The 22,101-nt window shown below is 52.5% G+C and overlaps 1 protein-coding gene across 2 annotated transcripts; it reads left to right on the top strand.

The window, feature by feature from the left end:
- The first annotated feature begins 631 nt into the window (after positions 1 to 631).
- On the top strand, positions 632 to 22,050 carry LOC128721691 (unconventional myosin-XVIIIa). Of its 2 annotated transcripts, XM_053815469.1 has the most exons (8): positions 632 to 919; positions 1,008 to 4,511; positions 4,646 to 4,864; positions 10,064 to 10,426; positions 17,490 to 19,528; positions 19,589 to 19,768; positions 20,073 to 20,864; positions 21,919 to 22,050. In XM_053815469.1, the coding sequence occupies exons 1-7, from the start codon at positions 632 to 634 to the stop codon at positions 20,701 to 20,703; spliced, it is 7,224 nt and encodes a 2,407-aa protein (XP_053671444.1). In that variant the 3' UTR covers positions 20,704 to 20,864; positions 21,919 to 22,050. The 2 variants fall into 2 exon arrangements, with proteins under 2 accessions (XP_053671444.1, XP_053671445.1); XM_053815470.1 differs by lacking the exons at positions 632 to 919; positions 1,008 to 4,511; positions 4,646 to 4,864; positions 10,064 to 10,426 and adding an exon at positions 16,608 to 17,251.
- Positions 22,051 to 22,101: the final 51 nt, after the last annotated feature.

The raw sequence follows: 22,101 nt of genomic DNA, 5'->3' as shown, positions 1-22,101 counted from the left end.
GATACCGTCTCCGGGTGTTCTTTTTGTTGTTCGTGCTGTTGTTGCTATTGTTGCTTGCGCTCGATTTTGGCTGGCGACAAAGCAGCAAATACATCGCGCAAAGGGTCCGGTTGGGGGGATTTAATTCCGCTCGAATGTCTTAGAATTTCGATGGGTTTCTCAACCAGGTGCCTGGACCCGGACAGTGACACTATCGTGGGGTATTTTATATTTAAAAAGCCATATCATGAAACCAAACAGTGCAGCGAATGGCGAAAATGTACGGTGAACGGTGTTAGACTCCTCGAGCAAGGTGATAACGTGATAAGCAAGATAAACACAACCCAACCCATGTAAAGAGGCAAGGTAAACAGTGGCGAAACGACGTTGCGTAGTGATTTAGACCCACGGGACTGAGGAGCGAAAAAAAAACCCGGACGGTGACGGAATCATAACGGGACATCGCATTTTTTAGCCTCTCCAAATCCACCGATAGGGGTCGGAGTGAAAACAACCTAAAACCTTGGCCTTCCCCTGCTTGGTCTCTATTTTTCCCTCTCCAGGAGTGTCTAGGTGCGTGTGTCAAGTGTTTGTGCGTGCCGAAAGAGGGAGCACAAAGTAGACCCAGAAAAAAAAAGTGCTGGAGTGAAATATGTTTAACTTTATGAAAAAGGGCAGTGTGGGTGGAGGTGGGAGTGGGCATGGGGCAGGGAGTGGTAGCGGGAACAACACAGTGTCCTCCGGTGGCGGGCTGTCCGTGATTGGGGCCCTCGCAGGATCAGCGGACGACCGCGACGACAAGGATCGCCGGAAGAAGGAGAAAAAACTCCGCAAGGAGGGCAAACAGTTGCTTCTGGGTGTTGGTGGTGGGAGCGGTGGTGGTGGTTCCGGAAACCATTCCGGCACTATGAGCGCCGAGGAATTGCTGCGATTGGATGAGGTAAAAAAACCGAACGGTGTAACATCCTTCTACGAGGGATGAATTGAAATGTCTTTCTATTAAACCATCTTGTTTTTTTTTCTTGTAGGTTCGGCGATCACTAAAGATCCGTGGCCGACGGAAAGAGAAGGAAAAGCTTCCGAGTGGCATCACGGCGGATTATAGTGCGTCATTTTTTGCCCAACTGGATGTTGACCACCGGGAGTTGGACCGTGGCACGGAAGAGGTGCTAGCGGTAGCCAACACGACCACATACATCGACCGGAACGGGGAGATGGTCGAACGGGTGTCCTTTAGCAGCACCACCACAACGCTCCAACCGACCTCACCGTCGTATGGTGGAACGAGTGATAGTGGTGGTTCACATCCACACACGCCTAGCGGAACCAAACCCAACCTACCGCCGATTCCACCACGGCCACCAAAGCGTGGCATCCTGAAAGGTTCGCGGACGAGCCTCACCGGAGCAGGGTTGGAAACCGGTGTGACGTCATCTCCCACAGCGGCCGCTATGCTGCAGCTGCTGGCATCCCCATCACCGAGTGCCGATAGCCTCACGGACACCACGACGACTACGACGAATTCGTCCTTTGCGACTCCACCTTTCTCGCTGAGCCCGGTTGGGGAGTCGCAAGGATATGAGGGCCGGATTGGACGCTTGCATCCGTTCGATGAGCGGATGACTGCAAACGGAAGTGTCACACTCGGCCTGCCACCGATTCACCTGCAGAACCTTCCCCCAGCTCGGGAGCTTGTGATCCAGCGGCAAAAGAGCCCACGGAACGATTTCGGGTTTAGCCTGCGAAAAGCGTTCGTCCTTGATCGACCGACGGTTAGCGGATTGCCATTGGCCCGATCGAACCCACCGCAAATGCGAGCGATCATTTTCGCGGAACCAAGCTCGACGGGTACCGTGCGAACGGGGTTGCTTCCGGGTGACCGGTTGCTGCGCGTAAATGGCCAACCGGTGGAAGAGCTGAGTCGTGAGACGATCATCGAAATGATACGAAATAGCGGTGACACGGTTACCGTACAGGTGCAACCGATTGCGGAGCTTATCGAGCTGTCCCGGAGGTGCGTTTGTCCGACCGGTGTGGCCAACAGCACACCCGCGGAGGATTGCAACACGCTGAAGCGGAGTGCCAGCAGGCGTTTCCAAAAGACACACGGTTCCGCTAACGGTGGAGATTCGGGAGCACGAGCTGAGCTCGAACATGCTGGACCAACGACGGGTACGGCTGGTGGACGCGTTTGGTTGATCCATCGAGGCGGGTTTACGGCCGCATTTAAGCAACAACTATCGCCCTCAACCGTGGCGATGCCGTCACACCATCAAGCGGGGAAAGTGTGGATTCGCCTGGAGGCGACTGGCGAAGAGCTGCTGATCGACGAGGACGATCTCGAGGTGGCCAATCCGGGCACGCTCGATCTCGTGGAAGATTTGTGTCAGTTACCGCATCTCAACGAATCATCCGTCCTGCACGTGCTCCGGCAGCGATACGCGAACAACCTGATCCACACGCGAGCAGGTCCGGTGCTGTTGATCGTCAATCCGATGGCCCCGCTCGCGCTTTACTCGGAAAAGGTGGCCTCAATGTTCCGTGGGTGCAAGGCGGAAGATGACATGCCACCGCACATTTTTGCGCAGGCGCAAACGGCGTACCGAGCAATGTTGGAGACACGGCGTGATCAGAGCCTCATATTCCTGGGACGATCGGGTGCAGGAAAGACGACCAGTTTTAAGCACGCGCTGTACTACCTGACGTTGGCCGGACGGGAACAGGCCACATCCGTCCGGGCGCTTACGGTGGAGAAAGTGAGTGCGATCGGCACGATTATGGACGCGTTTGGAAACGATCGAACAGCGTTGAATGGGAACGCGACAAGGTTTACTCAAATTTTCGCCCTAGATTTTGACCACAGCGGGCAGATCGTTTCGGGATCGATACAGGTGATGCCAATCGATCGTATGCGCCCGACGGGAAGTTCCGGACGAGGAGCGGGTGTTGTACCGCGCTGGAGTTTCCTCGCCGGTGTCGATGGAGGAGCACTGAGAAAGGAATTGCTGCTGGAACCGCTCGCTGGCGGGCTGACTTCGGCTGGTGGCGGCAATGCGGCCGTTGAGCAGGAGTCGATCGAGTATCAACGGATTTGTCAGGCGTTCCGGGTGCTTAATGTCGAACCCGGAGCAGTAAGAGGCGTGTGGTACGTGCTTGCTGCTATCCATCATCTGTCCCAATCGGGAGCGGTGGCTGTGGCTGGACGGGTACAGTTCGTTAATCCCCGTACGGCGCATAAAGCGGCTACTTTGCTTGGTGTGCCGATGGAGGATCTACTGTCGTACGTGTTTCCGGACAGTACTCCGGGTGGAACGACAAAAACAAGCCCCAGCACCGGGTCCGTTGTGGAGGGTTTAACCGCATTCATCGAGGCACTATACACGGAGCTGTTCTACACGATCGTGGGGCTGATCAACAAATCGATCGCGGCTATTACACCGCACCAGACGGTCGGATCGGTGCTGTTGGTGGATGTTCCGGGCTTCCAGAATCCGGCCAGTGTCGGTGGCGGTACGGCGACCAGTACCCTAACTGATCTGCGCTTTAACTATCTTCACGAGCGCCTCCAGTTGTTGTTCCACAACGCGATGTTGGTGCAACCACGTGCCCGGTACGCCCAGGAGATGGTCACTGTGGATGATCCAATAGCGCTGTTGCCCACAGACACTGGAAATAGTACCAGCGGAGGCAGCAATAGCCCAGCGGCTATGGTCGCTTTGCTAGATAAAGTCCCACAAAGCCACGAACCCCGCAAAGGGCTGCTGTGGATGTTAGACGAAGAGCAACTCCTAAATCCGCCAGCAACGACGACATCGTCGACGGATGATTTCGATGACGACATCGGTGGCGGTGGCATGGGTGGTGGTCTTGGTTCCAACGGCAACGACGATCGAGACGGACGTTTCCTCGAGCGTCTGTTCGCGGCGTACGGTGACCGGGAAAGCCGTGAAACGCTGCTACTACGAGCCAGCGTCCCGACCGGGGCTTGTGACGTGGTGTTGCAGCATCTCCTCGGCACCAACCCCGTTCTCTACTCCGTCACCAACTGGCTGAAGGAGGCGGCCGCTCAAGCACACTATCTGCCTCAGCGAGCCCTTAACTGTCTGCGGGACAGCGTGAAGCCGGAAATCAATGGCCTGTTCGTGGGCACACTCGGTGGTGCGATGGATTCGTTCGCATTCGGTGGTGGCGGATCATCACAACAACTGCAGCAACAATCGCTGCGCCGCATGAGCAGCATCCGGCGGACGTACACCGGGACCGGGTTCCCGAAGCGCAACAGCGTCATCGTACAGGTGAAGTACACCGTGGATTGTCTGATCGACACGCTCCGGCGCTCGGGCATGCACTTTGTCTATTGCTATCTACCCCAGCACAACGGGGGAACGGCCATGGCCACGGGGTGTTCCGTCGGTTCACTCGAGCAGCAGCAGCAGCAGCAGCACCAGCTATCGACGGGTGAAATGAACGGTGCTAACAGCGCCCGACAGTGGGAAGAAGACGTGATCAACATTCCATTGCTTCGCAGTCAGGTAAATTAAAACTTGTGCTGTTATTTTATCGCTCACTATCGGTCGGGTGGACCGGCACGGTGGCGCGACGTTCTATTGATTGATTGTTATCATGTACCGCTGTCCGCCTTCTCTCCATATCTTTCCCTTTCCAGCTCCGTGGCTCGCAGATGCTCGACTTTGCGCGGTTGTATCGGCTAGGCTTTCCCATCAGTGTGCCCTTGGCGGAGTTTGTGATTCGTTTTGGGCTGCTCGCGGAAGGAGGCACAACCAGTGGGGCCGGTGCGAGTGTCAGCGGGGAAGCGACGACGGTTGATAGTATTCTAAGTAACTGCGAGGTCGATTCATCTGTCTACCGGATCGGTACAACACAGGTAAGATATGACCCGTGCGCGTTATCGGTAGTCAGTTTACTTACGGACGGTGGCTTGAAAGGGACCAGAAAGGCACATTACGATATTAGGCATTAACTTTGCGGTAGTTTACTGTACATGGAAAGAGTTGTTTACCTTTGCAACGGGGAGTGGAGTGCTGTCAAAAAAGCTCTCGACGTGCGTTCGATCACTTCCACCTGTTTATTCGAGCACTTGCTCTCAGCGGTTTGCATCGCTTGCTGCAACTGCTCGAATGCGCTCTGGCTTGTTGACGGTTGGTGCGCTTTCACTTGATCAGCATCCGATCGCACCCGTCACGTACACACACACAGCCATGGTGCACCCCCGAAAGGTGGCCTGTTCTCTACCACATGCCACATGGCTCTCTAGCGGGGCTGGCACATTAGCATTCCGGTGAGCACTTGTGGCAAGTTGCCTCTGCTCGCTGGGCTCGTTTGGGTGTGCGCACGAGACAGGAAAGCCCGCTACCGCCGACGTGTAGCGTCGATGGCGCTGTGTGCGTTCCATCTGCGAACAGCGAATGATGATGCGAGGGAGAGAAAAAAAAGGCCACAAAACATAGAGCCACACCGCGCATAGAAGTCGGAAGTTGAAGGAGAAGCAGTCTAGTGAAGCCTTCTCTCGCTCCCACACTGGGTCCGCGTTGGTTCCGTCGATCCGGTGGCCAATGCACAGCATCTTTAGCATCGCCAGCATCAACAAGTGGACAACGCAGAGAGTCTGCTGTTCCGCACATACATACAGCGCGTGGTGCAAAGTTTTGCTTGTTTGGTGGGTGCTGAAAACGCGATCGTAAAGTGGCGAGTTGCTTAAGAAAAGTTTTCTCCTGCCCGGTGGCAGACAGTTGTGTGGTAGATCGACACACTTGTGCCTCGAAAGCGATCAGTCGCGATCGTTCAGTTGCTGGAGTGAACATTGGCAGGCTTTCTGACATTTCCTGACTTCCTTAAAGGCGTGCTTCAGGGTGATCTGCTAGTTACAACGAAGTGTGGAAGGAAAAAAAACAAGGCAAACTCCAGGAGGAAACGAACCGAATGTTGTTTTCCCTTTTATCAGCAGTGGCACAAAAAGAAAACCGGCTCTAACGGTGCAGCCAATTGTTGCAACGTTGCAGGTGTTTACCCCCTGTTCTGGACACACAACGCCATCGCCGGCGTGCGTTTTGGAATCGCTTGAAATCGCGTTCTCAGCGTGCTCGATTTGGTGTCGACGAGTGGTTGCATTTTTGCTGACCATTCCTTACCTAACGGCCCCGAGCGGGTGTTTGTGATCGAGAACGGAAAACCGACTTGGGCGCGTGTTCATGCATTTTTGTGCTGCACTCGCCCAGAACATCCTTTTTCGAACGGACGCAATCACACTCTCGGACTCTCGGTAATGGCGTTGCTTTCACCGGCCTCCAATTTTTCCTCCGGCCCAAGTGAACGGTGTGTGCGGCTTTGTAGGTGCAATACGTGCGTGCGTGTGTTGCTGTGTTTGTGTGTGCACGTCCACGAGATTGTGCGCGGCGTGGTAAAACGGAAAGAGAAAAGCGTGAAAGCGTATTCATTATACTTTTCTATTTTTCAATTCCATTTTGGGTGAGGGTGGAGGAAAAACGAAGATGCAAAGCGTGGCTGGGGGTGTTGTGGGGGGGGGGGTGATCTAGCGCCCCCGAAGAGAAGCGATCGGTGTGCAGAGTGGAGGGGGAAAATTGTGCCCCTAAGGAGGAGAAAAATAAGCAATCGAGCTACTGGACTGGGCTGAGTGGGTGCGGGAGTGGCCAGGTGGTGGCCGGAGCCTCCGCTCCAGCCTTTTCGGAGCCCCGCTTTTTTTGTTTCTTTTTTTTTTAAGCCCTCTCTTGTCTCTGCACGTGGCAAACGAGATACGATCCTCTTTTGCTCTCCTTCCTCGGGCTGCGCAGATTTCCATTGTGTGCGGAGTGAGTTTGGTTGTTGCAAAAAAAAAAAAAACAAGACAAGAAAACACGAAACACAAACCCCGCGAAGAAAACTTGATATGCGCTGCGAGGAAAACTGGCTCTCTGGGGGAGATGATCGGCTTAAAAGATGCTGAAATTAATGTGCGTTATGATCGACAATGATGATGAGATGATGGTGATGATCGTGATGGTCGCGAACGGTGGTGCCGGTTTTCAGTAGTGTTGCAACTGCGGATGTGTGATGATAATAATAGTGCGCAGAGTGGATGGATGGAAAGGATAGCGCAACAAAAAATAGCTCCATTTTCATCTGCATCCCATCATCATCGCAGTGGTTGAGTTTGGTGTGTGTGTGTGTTTTTTTTCCTTCACGCTTTTTGTTCGAATTGTTTTGAGGTATCGCACCGAAAATCAACACACAACAGAAAAACGAAACAAAATAAAAAGGGTCCCAAGTGTGGCTTACATGAATATGCGGCACGCTGTAATGCGGATGAATGTAATCGATTGTGTCCGCGTTTCGATCGATCAGTGCGATACCGAGACGGGGGGTTGATCGATATAGTCCCAACGATAAATCGTGCTGCTGCCACAAGCATAAAATGGACATGGATTTGTCGTTGTGTTGGAGTTTATTTCCCGCCGACAGGAAGAGATTTATTTAGTTGCTTTTTTCCTTGGTTTAGAATCCCATTTTTCACGGTGACTGTTGTGAAGTGATATAGAAGCAAAAAAAAAAAACTTGCACTATCGTTAGGGGTGGCTTTCGGGTGCAAACTGGCTTTGCTACATTCCGCCCCAAAAAAAAAAAAGCTTACAGGAAATGGTTCAACAAGTGATGGCACTCGCCGTGTAAACAGCATGGTGCTGAGATGAGCGTACAAAGCAAGCGCAATCTCACGGGTAACCCTGGTAACGTGAGGCGCTCGTCACAGCAGCCAACCCTCAAAGGCGACCAGCTGCTGTGCAAATGTCTGGAGAAGGGCCACGAAATACTGCGCAAAGTAGAAGAGCTAACGGTTAACCCGATACGAATACGCACGGTGTCACGCGTATCGTCCCATTATCAGCTGCATCCGGCCACAACCCCGATCCGGTCAACCGGTGCAACGGCTCCACCAACGACGACGCTGATCACGTCAAGCGTGATGACCCAAACGCACACGACGAACCCTGGTGGTGGTGGCGGCGGCCCCAAAAGCAATCACGCCCCAGTGGCTTCCGTTGGCCGTGGTGCCACCAGTGGCACTCATCCGGGGCAGGAAAGACGCGGTAGTGAGGTGGGGATGGAGAAGAAACATCACCCTTCGACGGGGGTTGCCGCTGGCACGAAAGTGGCAACCGGAGGACCAGCCAACGGTCGCACCAATGGTACGGTCAGCAGTTCCCGCGTGGCACTGTCCGAAAGCAAACGTCTATCGGGCGCGAAATCATCCGCCTCGGAGTGTGTGCCTTCGGTTGTTGGTCGCCTTTGTGGTAGTGGTGGTGGTGGTGGTGTGAAAGGATCGCCCCGATCGGTGACCACCGGTGGTGGAAAACCCTGGCCAAAACCACCCGCTTTAACGGTCGCGCCAGCACCACTCAAATCACCCGCGTTGGTGAAGCAAAACAAAAGCTGCACGCAGCTAAATAGGGTTAATTCCTCCCTCGGTGGTGGTCCCGGCGGTGGGGATGCTGGTGCGAAGGGTAAATCCCTCTCGACGGGTGCACTGATAACGGCCACGGGTACGGTTAACGCGCGAGTGCCGTTGACGCCTCCAACGATTTCACTCACAGTGTCGGACGGTTGCGTGTCCTGTCCGCTAGAGGTCGCTGCATCGACGCCCCCACCCGGGTTGATGATGGCAAGCAAGGATTCCTACCACGAGAGCGACTGGAGCGAGGATTCCGGTCGGATGTCGAACGAGAATTTAGAGCTATTTGGAGGTGAACCGGAAAAACCGACAAATGGTGGCACGACGGCGTTACCGGGAAAGCTGGATGAAAACCTTCTCGGGATCTTCGAAAACTCAACAACCGCAGGCAGCGTTACCGATGGGACGGCGTTAATTTCCGGACCGCTCGTGATCAGTGGACGATGGAACCGATCGGTCAGTGGAACGGCATTAGGGCGGAAGAAAAGCACCACGAAGGTGGTGCAACAGGACCAGCCCAGAATTACGATCAACGGGGGTGATGCCGGTGGTGACGCTGGTGAAGGGAAAAAGGTAACATTAAAGTCAAGGCCGTGGAAAATGTTCCCGATGTGGGGGGGTGGTCGATTCTGTTATCTTTGATTTGTAACAGAAAAGGGGGGCTGGGAATTTGCTCGGTGAATGAATGTGCGATCAATTGGTGGAGATCTGGGTTTGCTGTGAATTTGAATGTGCTGGAGACAATCAGCGAGAAAGGGGGCGTTGCGTTAGTGGATTTAAAATAGGGGCACAGACGAAAAAGAAAGTCCGCCAGCGTCTGGAAACTGTAGCATCATGCCGGGAGTTTTCGCCTTTCAATTGTACTCATTACGGAGAAAAAGGGGTTGGATCGTTCGTTCGAGATTTGAAAGCCTAAACGCCCTTCCGGGAAAAAAAATATGATAACACTTTAAACGAAAGATGCTTTTACTCGATTTGTCAAGATAATTGCGCATTCGTTTGGAATTCGAAAAGGGAGGAAAAATCGTTTAATACAATACCGCCATTTACGACACGTTGAAAGACGACGGCTTTGCAGTATTCGATTTGGAATTGCAAAACAAGAAAATGCCGCCCCGATAACGCCGTGCGCATATTTTGCTTTAATTGGCCACCTCAAGGACCCCCTCGGTCGCTTTGGCGGAAGCTTTTACGGACGACGGTGTTGGCATGTTTCGATTATTTCGCAAAAGCTCGTTCACCGCCAACTTGCGCCATCATATGTGGGTTTAAATTAAAATAACAAAAATGTGATGCACAACCTCTTATCGATGTCCCGCCGTCGCGATCACGATCGCGGGAAGGAGGGCATCCGCTTGATAATGCAACCGAGAAAAGCCTTCACAAAGCCCACGACGGTTGGAGGCACTGTTTTTAAAATGAGCTTGCGCGAGCGCGAGCGCGCGCGCGGGTTTTGTCGCGTAAGGTCACGTGCGTGAACACGTTGGTGGCCGGAAGTTCGGCCGTCGAGATTCCGAAATGCACAAGGAACACACGACGCGCGTGTGTGTGTGTGTGTGTGAGTCCCCCTTATTTTAAAAACGATCTCTATTTTAATGCAACGTCTCTCCATTTCTCGCCTAGGTGTTCTTCCGTTCCGGTGTGCTGGGCGCACTGGAGGCAAAACGCGACGATCTCCTCTCGGACCGGGTCATACAGCTGCAGGCACACTGCCGCGGGTACCTTGCCCGAAGGCGTCTCGCCCGGCGCCGCCTCCAGGAGCTGGCGGTAAAGTGCATCCAGCGAAACGTGCGCGCCTTCCTGAAGGTGCGCGATTGGCCCTGGTGGCGTTTGCTCGTGCGCGTCATGCCCCTGCTCGCCGTCCACCGGACGGAGGAGCAGCTAAAGGTGGCCACGGTCGAGCTGCAGCAGGTGCGAGCCAAGCTGGAGAAGATCGAAACCGAACGGAACGAGCTGAAGGCGACCAACCACAAGCTGGAGGCGCGGGTAAGTTGCCTTTTTTTTCCTTCTACTAAGCGGATGACGGGGCAAGGGAGGAGGGTTTTGGGAGGGTGTAGGGGGGTGTTAACCAAATTCACCCTACGGGGCCAACCCTCTCCCACATTAACCTTCGACCCTCGCACTTGGAAACTGGAGCGCCGTCGGATTCGTGAGGGCGATCGGTGAAGTCATCATTTCGATCATTCCGTGTGTGTGAGTGTGTGTGTCATTGCGATCGCTGCATCGGTTGGATGATTGGCAAGGGCATAGGTGGGGGGGGGGGGGTTGGTCGACGTGATGTGGGAAGAAAAATTATCATCTCACCGCAACGAAACAGCCCTCGAAGGCGTGTAACACTCGGTCGATTGCCATGAGCAGTGGCCCCGTGTCTTTTGTGGGGGTGTTTCTACCTACCAGTGGGGGGTGCATGTGTGTGTGTGTGTGGGTGCGTGCGTGTTTTCATGAGGAGCACATTTCCAGTGAAAATGGCCCCCTCGAGATCCGCCGCCGGCTAGGGAAAACGCACGGGAGAAAGTTTTCCAACGACTCGTGTCTCGTCTCGTGCCCGTTGGGAAGGGAGTTTAAAAAGCCAGATTACACGCTATCGGTGTTTGTTCTAGATGTTTTTACACGTTCAACATGCCCACCGTTTGTAGGACGGCATTTCTGTTCGCTTGCAACCGATTCGCGATTTGGTTTCGATTTCAATTTCCATCGCTCGCAGTCGGGTGTTGTTTGGAAAGTCTCCAAGCATAACAAACATGCTGGCTTCTGGCAATCTGTGTGTGCGTTGTGTGCGATTCGGCGGAAGGCGATATATATATATATATTTGCGGCATCTAGCTGAAGGAAGTTTACATTACGGGGCTGCTCTCCCTTACCGAGACTGCAAAGTTTCCTTTCGAGACGGGCATCGCGCTCAACGAATCCGACGACGGGAAAACCTCCTTTTCGATGTCCCTTCGCGATCGGGTTTTCCCTTTCATTTCTGGCATGATGCATCGCGGATGCTAGCTAATTTGTTGCACGTTCACTTACGTTCACGCCGGTAATTGATTCATTTTTTCCGCGCTTTTGTGGGGGTGGGGAGGTTGAATAAATGGGATTGGATTTTTGTTTCTCGCAGCCATTTGAACGAGCAAAACTTTCACTGATCAAGTTGGTTAAGTTTTGGGGATAGTAAAAATTTGCATAATTTGAAACATGATAGCGAATTTCTATCCCCCTCGATGGTGGTGCTTTTTTTGGGGTGAAACAAGGTGTAATTTGATCGTCCCCGATCCTGGTGTCCTATCCGCGCCAGCATGCCACCATTAAATCTCGGCTCATCTGCTTCCATATACGCCACCATCGAATGTGAAACAATGTAGGTTGCAGTGAGGGTTTTTTTGTTGTTTAAAAAACCCTTAATCCGTCCCTGTTTCTGGGAGTTTTTTCTGTCTCTTTCTCTCTTCTGGTGGTGGTGCTGCTGCTGCTTCTGCTGCTGCTGCAATGCAACCCATCAGCAGCTCATTAGATGACCCAGTGGTGGCGCGCCTTTTTGCCAGCCAGCCGTTGCTTTGGTTCCGCGTTAATTTAAAACGCGAGCCGCCAATTTTATCTGCATCTGTCGTTGCTCGCTCGTGTTTTCCCTGCTTTGTGTGTGTGTGTTGCTGTTGCTTTTTCTTTTTTTTTTTATTCGCGCATTTCTGGCCAACACCAGTCCCCAATAGCCAGGTTTTCTCGTGTTCGCTCGCGCTTCAGCGCCACCAGCGGGATGTTGCTGCTTTTTATTGGTCGTGTTGCTTTTTTGGCTCATTGGCCTGTCCCCCCTGTTTCCCTAAAGCCTTCTCCATCCTTCAGCCTCTTCGATGGGGAATGAGGGGTTTTTTCTCTCCCTTTTTTATGGTGTTTATTTTTCCCTCAATCCCGTCCGTCTGACAGATGCGACGATCCTTTGGCGGAGTACGCATTCAAGACACGGGTGCGTATGATCCGATTTCACCGAATCTCGGGATCAACATACTCTCTTTCTCTCTCTCTCTCTCTGGTTCCCGCGGTGGCCACAATTTCAAGCGTGTGTCGTTCTGGTTCGTTGATCCGTCCGACGGGAGATTCTTCCCCTACGTTTGTACGCGATTTTACCGCACCGACACGAAACAGCTGACTGCACTGGCCCCGATGAGACCCACCAGAGACGGTTCATCCCCCCTCTGGTCCGGGAAAATTACGCCGATAAATGAGCCCCCGGGGGGGTGGGTGTGTGTGTAATCGGTGTCCCATTCAGTGATTGCCAGCGGGTTTATTTGTGTACTCTCGCGCGGATGTCGTCTCACTCCGTTTTGTGCTTTTTTTTCCTTCATTTTTGGGATGGACCTGTTCCCTGCTGATCGCGGCGGGTTTCTTTTGGGTGGGTTCGTGTATCGAAGCACTCGGTGTCCGGAAACGAAGTACCACCATCGATGTAGATTAATGGCGTCCACGTAATATGGCGCTCACAGAAGAGGGAAGGATAAGTGATCGAAAAAAAAAAACGCCAAATAATCATCCTCCGCAAATTGGTTAAAAAAAAGGGAAGCTCATCGGTTGTGCAATGCCATTGACGACGGGTGAGTGGTGGAAAAATCGAACAACCCCTTTGCCCTGAGGGTGCAAAATCTGCCACGCACCGCTTGGTCAGCACTGTTCGTGGGGGGAAAACTCTGCACCACGCTTTCGGACTCGCCGGGAAGCTAAAAATAAGTACTGCCACACACACACAACACCTCACCGTCCGCCTTCCGAAACACGCTGTGTGGCGTATGCCATAATACCGATGTTACATTTGTCGCGCTGACTCTCTTGACTGATTTGTCTCGTGGGTTTTTTATTTTTCTTTTTGAGACGAGGATGCCCCAAGAACCAGAGAGAGAGAGAGAGAGGACGGGCACCAGTGGTTGGGTATATTTTGTCAACCCCCACCCCATTGAAGGGGGTTGAATCCGTCCACGTGTGTGTGTGTGTCTGCAGGTTAGGCGAGAATAGGGACGAACAAGATGCGCGACCCCAACTGCGTCCGTTTGCCAAAGCAAAACACTGTGGGTGAGATTCGTTGGGGGTATAAATGCACTCGCGTTGCACTTTTCCCACTGTGGGGTGATGATTCATGGTGAAGAAAGAAAAAAAAACCACCATCTTCATTGATGAATGTAAACGGTTTTCCACCGTCCACCACTCGCCGTAACACAAACGGAACGATTATAGAACACGCGCGCCCGCGCCACCACACACATGCTGGAACCAAGAGGGTTGGTTAGGAAATTGTGACCAACGAGTGTTGCGAGTTGCACCCACGATGTTTAAATCGAAGAGCACCAGCGGCACCGTCAAGTTGAAGATTCTGGGCCAAAAAGGCCCCGTAGAGAACGCATCATCATCTTCCCGCCTGCCTGCCAGCCTATGGGTGTGTGTGTGTGTGTGTGTGTTTCGAGGAGGGTGGTTTTTTTCGTCCGCGTAATCTCATCTCCTCGCACCGAGCTGTTGCGACCCTTTGCGGGCACAGTTCGGTGTTGGTTGCGTTTGCGTGCGGATGCAACCCCGCGCGAGAACGAACCAAACGCCATTCGAATCACAGGACCACCGGAGGAGCGGAGGATCGGCTTGACGATCAACCGAGCTAATTCACGATCGCTGGCAATCCCGTTAATCGATCACGAACGAGAAAGTCCTTGGACGGTGGACTGATCGACGCCGGGAAATTCGTCCGTTTTCTTGTCGAAAAAAAAAGCAAAACAAAAATTGTGTCGAAAATGATGTATAACGAAATTGTATGCTGAAAGGGGCGTGTGGATTCGCCCGAATTGGGATCGAAAATAGTGCATTGGTTTTAATTGTTGTTCCGTTTTTGTTTTAACACGATCCGAGCGGAACCAGAAACGACCGCGCACCCGTCCGGGACTGTGTTGCGGAGACGGTTTGATTGGGTTTCGCGTTGTTGGAGGAGACGAGTTTTGTTGATCGAGTTTTTTTTTCGGAGGCAAACGCCAAACGTGAACAATTACTGGCCCCCGGGAGTTTGATGGTGTTTGATCATAAAGCGAAACCGTGTGTGATTTAGAGTTGCGCTAGAGAAATGAAGCAAATTGATTGCGCCACGGAACGCGATTGCAGTAACGGTGTTGCGATAATAAATCGCCTATAAAACGTCCCCGCGTGTGTGTGTCTGCCTGTTCGAAGCGGGAAATAAATCCCAAACCCCGTCGTGAACCGGGGAGAAGAGGGCACATTAAATAAAAGGAAAAACGCTCGGGCACCCATCACATATATCCCTGTGGGGGTTTTTTTTGGGGTGGTTTTGGTGAAAGCGATCTTCGAGAAAACCTACTCCCCCCTTCCTCTCTTTGATTGAAAATGCGCCCAATTGTATCGACGGCGGCACCATCCGCGACTGGGGTGGCGCAATCACCCTCATCAACGCGCCTCTCGCAACCGGGACCGCCGGCCACACCGGTGGGACCCTCAAACGAAGCGCCAACTGCTGACGTACAGCAGCGCCAAGACGACGGTGATCAGCCGTTGCAAAACAACGGCTTTGGCAACGGCATCAGCAGCAGCAGCAGTAGTAATATCGTGAAGAGAGCGAAAAAGGAACCGACAGTCGAGGCGCCGGTGGCGGTGAAACCCGTTGTCACGAAACCACCCCCTGTGGGGGGAAAATTGTCGTGGAAAAATTTCCTCCCCAGTGTCGTTGGTAGCGTGGGGAAGAGTGCGCCCGCGAGTGAAAACGCACCCTCCGTCAAAGTAGCGAAGGTGGAACAGGCGGTGATTGATGAAAACAACAACGAAATCGTACCAGCGCCACAACAACCGTCGGTGAAGGTTGCAGCTTTAGTGGGAAATGAAAAAGAAAAGGTGACGGTGGAAAAGGGACACGAAAATGGCACCCATGAAGCTGGGGGTGTGCGTGGAACAAAGGATAACAAAGCAAAGCCAAACGGTACAGTCCCGGCCAATGGGGATGCTTCACCGGAAGGTGTGTCCTTTAAAGCGGCGACGAAAGATTTTCCCGGAACCGGAAAAACTCCCGCATGCCAATCGAATGGGGACGTTACACCCGTACGACGGAACAGCACGTCGATGGAAGGAAAACCTCCGGCACTGGCTCCTATCGCAAATGGTGGCTCAACGCCACCGCGCAAGGAAAGTGTGAAGAGTGAAATCAAGGTGAAGCTCGCGTCGAAAGATGAGCGAAAAGACCCGTCACCGATCGGGAAAGTGTCGACCAAAACGCTGGAGCTAAAGCGCTCACCCAGCGGTCATCGTTTGTCGACGACGGTGTGTACGGTGGCGGATGAAAATGGTGAAAAACCGACCGGCAATGGTGCGTGCGTTGGGACGTCGGATGATGGGAAAGAGAAGAAACGATCCGCTTACCTGCTTTCGGAGGGTCCAAACGATACCGGGAAAACGGCGGGACTGGTGAAAGGAAAAGCACCCGCTAAAGTACCTGGTCCGGAGAAAAGCGGTCCTATTGGAGTGAGGTTATCGTTAAAACCGAGCCGATCGGTGACACCCGATCGAGTGGACAAAGCCGTTACACCAGCTAGGACTCGAGCTTCACCAATTCGAGCCGCCACACCGGTTGACGATGCGATGCCAAAGGAAAAGTCGCCCTCCGAGCGACGCATCCTGGGTGAGATGCGTAGAGAGAAAACCCCGTTACGGTCGGCATCGTCCAAGAGTTTGGCACCGACGGTGAAAATGGAGGTCAAGGAAACTGTCGGTGTTGGTGATGCAACTGGTGGTGGTGCGCTGACGTCAGAGGGAGGGACTACCACCGTTCCACCTTCGAGCCGACCGGTGGTGAAGGTGCGCAAAGTGATAAAGAAAATTATCAAAAAGAAACCCAAATCGACGGAGACCACGGAGGATAAAGCACAAGTGAATGCAACGGAACCGGATAAGAAGGATAATACCGCAGCTTCCTCCTCCCTTATGGGCACGGTGGAGACGACAATTACGCACGAAATGGCCGACACGGCGGTGGTTAAAGGGATCGTGGAAATCTCCAAAATGCCCGAAGCGGTCGGGTCCGGTGAGAAGGACAAAAAGAAGAAGGTGATCAAAGCCAAACAGACGGAAAGCAGTGCCACAAAAACAACGACGACCTCGGTGACGAAGACTCCAGAAGAGACTAAAGAGAACGCCACTAGTCTTGCTAGTGTGCAAGATAAGGACTCGAGTGCCACAAAGGAACAACAGCTGAGCGAACGAAAGCATTGGGCAATGCGCAAACGCATGATGACAGATCGCGCAATGTCCTGCGGTCCGCTCGAGGACGATCGATCCGGTGCACTGTTGGAACAATTCCTCTTCTCCCTAGCCACTCTACCGCAGGAGATTTCGGTGGATTTGCCTGCCACGGCACCACTGCCCCGATTCGGTAGCAACCGTTCACTGGCCCGCTCAGCGTCCCAGTACCTTAGCAGCAAAATTCACGACTTCCTGCGACGTACCGACCACGTTATGCAAGATTGGCGCAATTTCGGGCGTGCCATAGGCCGCCGGGACGATCACGGGGTGCGCGGCACGATCGGTGACGTCACCGGGCTAGGGGCGGTGCGATCGCGCAGTGTTTCGAACATCATCACGCGCGGATTGCAGCTGTTGCGGGAACAATCTGCACCCCGATCACCATCTCGACTGTCGAGTGTCTCGCGATCGAGCTCTCGATCGTCGTTCTATTGCGAGCTGCCCACGGAGGAGCAGAAACGCAAGCAGGCGGCGATGTTGCGTCGTCACAGTAGGCTGGGAAATGCGGGCGAGCTTGATGATGACGACGATTGCAGTACGGTGGTCGATATGAGCGAGGAGGTAAATCGGTTTTCGCAACACACCGGGGTGTGGCACGTGCCGGAAGTGTCTTGGTTAACAACCCCTGACGGGGGTTTTAAGAGTGGGATTGAAGGGGAAGAATGGCTAAGACAAGTCTCGAGGCGAGCGAGGAATGAGAGGAATTAATTTAGACACACTGTTTGAATTCTTCGCATGGTAGGCAAAAGAAGCAAGTGAATACTTACATTTTTTCGTTTCGTTTCGTTTTCTTTTGCAGCTGAGCGATATCACTTCCGAGTTGACGGAGGAACACTCGTCCTCGAACCTAATTACGGAGCGCTTGGCAGCGGAAACATCCGAACGATTGCGTCTCGAGAAGGAGGTAAAGGACTATGAGTCGAAGTACCGCAACCTGCAGGAATCATCCGAGAAGATGGAGATGGAGCTGTTGTGCGCCAAGTCGGAGCTTAATTGTGACTTCGACGATTGCAGTACGATCGGCGAGTACGATGGTGACGGTACGGACCGGGATGGTCTGCAGCTGGGCGGATCCGACGGTGAGGTGGCCAAAAGTTACCGGCTTCGGTACGAGCGTGTGGCCCGTGAGCTCGAGTTTACGAAAAAGCGCCTGCAGACGCAGCACGAGCACGATCTCGAGCAGTTGGTTGGGTTGAAGAAACAGCTCGAGAAGAAACTCGCGGACGCGTACGAAGAGGTCGAGGAACAGCGGCAAGTCGTGGCGCAGTGGAAACGGAAGGCGCAGAAGATGACTAACGAAATGAACGATTTGCGGATGCTGTACGAAGAGCAGAACAGTCGCAACAATCTGCTCGAGAAGCGCCAACGCAAGTTCGACGCCGAGTGTCAGACGCTACAGGATAGCGCTCGGCAGGAGAAGCAAGCGAAGGAACGGCTAACGCGCGAGAAGGACGTGCTGATGGCGGAAAAGTGCAAGCTGGAGCAGACCGTGTCGGACATCCGGTTAGAGCTTGAGCTGAAAGAGGAAAAGAACAACGCACTGCAGCGAGAACTCGACGAGATGGAGTTTGGTGGTGGTACGGAGGAGGAAATCGCACAGTTGAAGCGTCAGAAGCTGGAACTCGACCGACGCTGCAAGGAACAGGACGAAGAACTGGATGAGATGGCAGGTCAGATACAGATGCTGGAACAGGCGAAGCTGCGGCTGGAGATGTCCCTCGAGACGAACCGTAAGGAATCGCGCAAGGAAGCTCAACAGCGAGACGACGAGATGGAAGAGATCCGTGGTGCGTCCTACAAGAAGATCAAATCACTGGAATGTCAGCTGGAGCAGGAACACGAAGAACGCACGCAACTTTTGCGCGATAAGCACGAACTGGAGCGAAGACTAGCGAGTCTCGAGGATCAGGACCGTGCGGAACGAGCAGCAGAAGAAGCGATGGTGCAACGTTTGAAACGGGATGCCCGCAAGTACCGAGCACTGCTCCGTGATGCCCAAAGTCAGCTAGACCGAGCGAAGGGTGATTCAGCAAGCAAGACACTCGTCCGGCAGTTGCGCAATCAACTGGAAGACGCTGAGTCAGCTCGCGTGAATGCAGTAAAAGCGCGCCAAGTGGTAGAAGGCGAACTACAGGACGCCCAGACCCTTCTCGAAGAGACGCAACGCGCCCGAAACGAGGCGGAAGATAAGGCAACACTGGCGCAGCGTGATCGGACCGAACTGCAGGCGCAGATCGACGAGAACGAGGAGGAGATGGCCGAGCTGATGAAGAAGTACAGTGCCACGGTAAAGCAGCTCTCGAGCGAACAGTCACTGATCGCGGAGTACGAGCTGCGGCTGTCGGAGCTCGAGGGCGAGAAGAAGTCCCTCAAGGAGCAGGTCGTCGAGCTGGCGAATCGGCTCGAGAGCGTCGAAACCAGCGGCGAGCCGTCGAACAGTATGGCGTTCAAGCGGTTGGAGCTGCGCACCAAAGAGCTGGAGTCGCGACTCGAATTCGAGCAGGCGACGCGAGCCCGCATCGAGATTCAGCTCAACCGGCACAAGGACTCGCTCGAGAAGCTGCAGGGCGAAATGATGCAAGCGCGCAATCGGGAGTCTCAGGCTCAGGATGCTCTCAAGAAAGCACAGAAAACGATTCGAGAGCTGCGAGACGAGCTGTCGATGTTGGCAAACCGCGACCAAGAGGGTTTGCTGAAGCGCAAGGAGCTTGAAAAGCGCATTGAGACGGCTGAATCGGAAACGACTTCAGCACGGGCGGATCTTCGATTAGCGTTGCAGCGAATAGCTGATCTGCAGCAGGCCATGGAAGAGGAGGGCGACTCATACCAATCGGATAGGTGGGTTATAAAGAAGAATTCGTCTGATCGGTTAACTTATGAATTTCGGTACACTTTTAGCGATACGAGCGATAGTTCGTCGTCGATGGATTCATTCCACGAGTCGACTGTAACACGCAAATCACCGAGTGTCGGAAGCGGAGACCATTTCGGTACGGCCAATGGCAGTAGCAGCAGAGGAAGTGTCGGTAGTCTGGGAAGCAGTGTGCGAGACGGGCGCAAGGAAAGCAATAATCCAAGGTAAGATCACGCTCAAGGCAGCAAGGACACGTTTCTATACGTTGTGTAGAAAAATCATTTATAAAGTTGAACAAAAGTGGGCTGTTAGATTATAAAACTCATTTTGATTTTTAATGTGAAACAGATTAACAGATAACAGATAGATTGATATTTAAGAACTTGATTAAGAAACTATCAATTTCCGATTATGCGACCGAAGCTATATTTTGAACAAAGCTTCAAATAATTAAGAAGGTTTTAATTTTGATAATCATAAAAACTACTATTTAAATTTTCCACAAACCATATGTAACAACAACTCTAGGATTCGCCCAAGCCTGATTGGAAGTGTGCGTCGTAAGAAACGCTTACCCCCGACGATTAAGGAGGAGGACGAAGGTTTCTTAACAGATGACCAGACAAAGATGGGAGGCGATTCATCCAAGAATCTGTCCCATAGCCTTAACTCGCCACTCTCAGAACCTCTTCCGACGACTACACTTGACAGTGTTGTGCCAGCAGTCACCGAGTGTGTTGTGCCAACGGCACCAGTTTGTGATAAAATAAACGTATCGACTTTAGATAGCGAAGAGAAGACTGCCAACCTACATCCACAGATCCCACCGATCGTATCGAATGACGAGCAGTGCGAATTTCCTTTCGATATCGACACGCTGAAATCGATCAAGGAGAAAATACACTCACTGAATCAGATCATTCGAGACGAGTCGCACGAGACGGGCAGTGAAATCGATCTGGTGGATCTGAAGAATCTGAAGAACCAAATTCACGAGTTCAAGAAGGCGATCGAATGCAGTCGGTCGCGCTCGATGGAGAAGCTTGCCAATGGGGCCGGTCGGACACTTTCCCCTGGTATGATAAAGACATCGGCTTCAACAGGCTCCGCCAGCAGCGGGTCAATGTCGCAAAACTGCCCAATGGCTGCCCAGGAATAAGGAAGAGAGATTGAAGATTGCATTTTATCCGGGAGAAAGAGGAGTAATTTATAGAAGCATTTTTGTAGCTCGATAGCATGGAACCGTGATCAGTATGCAAAGGACCAATTGGAGCGTTGAAGATTCATACCACTTGCGCTACACTGATCGCAACAAACAACGTAAGCTAAGTTACGAGCAAGCTGTTTGGCGCTTCCCTCCCCGCAAGCATCCAGAAAATGTCCTTAGTCGCTGAACCTGCTTGATTGAGACAAAGCTACGGCTGTAAGAACACAGCAAGAAAACGCCAAAACTGCCGGCCCTCTCTGTGTGGATGTCCTTACGATGTACCGGTTCACCTTTCCTTTAACTGGCTTGCGACCGTGATCATGAGCCTACATGCGCGCTTGTTTCCCATCGTGTCGATCTACATTCCTTTTGTGTTAATAGCTTATTCAAATCGTGCTGTTTTTTTGTCATTTTGTCCAGTCTAATCATGCACTCGCGCAACATAATATCATCCCCAACCATAAGCCATGTGTTTGCTATCGCAAAGCTGTTTCGTAACAGGAAATGATGAGCTATTTTCTATTTTTCTCCGTTTCCGGCTCGCGACTAATTCCCTTCTTTGCTGGTACTCTGAAAATATGTGTCGATCAGAATCAGCTTTTATCCAGGACGCGAACCGCAGCCTGTTCGCACTCTACCATCATCCATTGCTTCCTCGCCAGCGCCTTCATATACTAGCATGCTGACAGAATACCGTCGAGCGCTAAGCACCGATCATCGGCTCGTTCGCAAGTTTTCCGAGCCTCGCAGCAACGTAATCCTTTACGCCAATCCTAAACCTACTCCGTTGGTCCCGAGGAATATTGCGACCAATGAGAGTATGCTCAGCAGTAGTAAACAGCAGCGACAGAGATCGTTTTATTACTGGTGGCAACATCCTTAGAGGTAGCGTGCAAATGGTGCTGCCGTTTTTTCTGTTGATTTTGCACGCACGGTGATTAATTAGTAAACAAGGAATCCATCTATCATGATGTTTTATTTCAGTGGTGTTTTATCAGAACACAGCGTGTGAAGTTGATGATTTACCATACTTGCTCTACTAACAGCTTTAGGCGTTGCCTGAAGCATGTTGTGAAGGCTTAATTGATTGTTATTCGTCGTGTATTATGCTACGGAATGGTACTTACCGACCTGTGTTCTTTCTTTTTTCTCCCTTGCACACAACAGAATCACACTAACGATGGCTACTGGTTCCGAGAGCAGTACATCAGTAACGGCGCCATCGACGGTAGCACCTGCAACGAGATTAAGCAACGGAAACAACGATGGCGCTATGGATGATTCGTCATTCGCTTGAAGATAAGGAAAGAAAAGGGGATCCCAAGAGCACCACCATTAATTTTCCTTACA

Source organism: Anopheles nili, chromosome 2 (genome assembly GCF_943737925.1).
Source record: "Anopheles nili chromosome 2, idAnoNiliSN_F5_01, whole genome shotgun sequence".
Classification (NCBI taxonomy): Eukaryota; Metazoa; Arthropoda; class Insecta; order Diptera; family Culicidae; genus Anopheles; species Anopheles nili.
This window is presented reverse-complemented; position numbering and strand designations above follow the sequence as displayed.

Coding starts and splice junctions, on each gene's coding strand:
- LOC128721691 (XM_053815469.1), top strand. CDS start 632: ATGTTTAACTTTATGAAAAAGGGCAGTGTGGGTGGAGGTGGGAGTGGG. Junction 4,512..4,645: donor TTCCATTGCTTCGCAGTCAG/GTAAATTAAAAC, acceptor TTCCCTTTCCAG/CTCCGTGGCTCGCAGATGCT. Junction 10,427..17,489: donor ACCACAAGCTGGAGGCGCGG/GTAAGTTGCCTT, acceptor TTTCTTTTGCAG/CTGAGCGATATCACTTCCGA.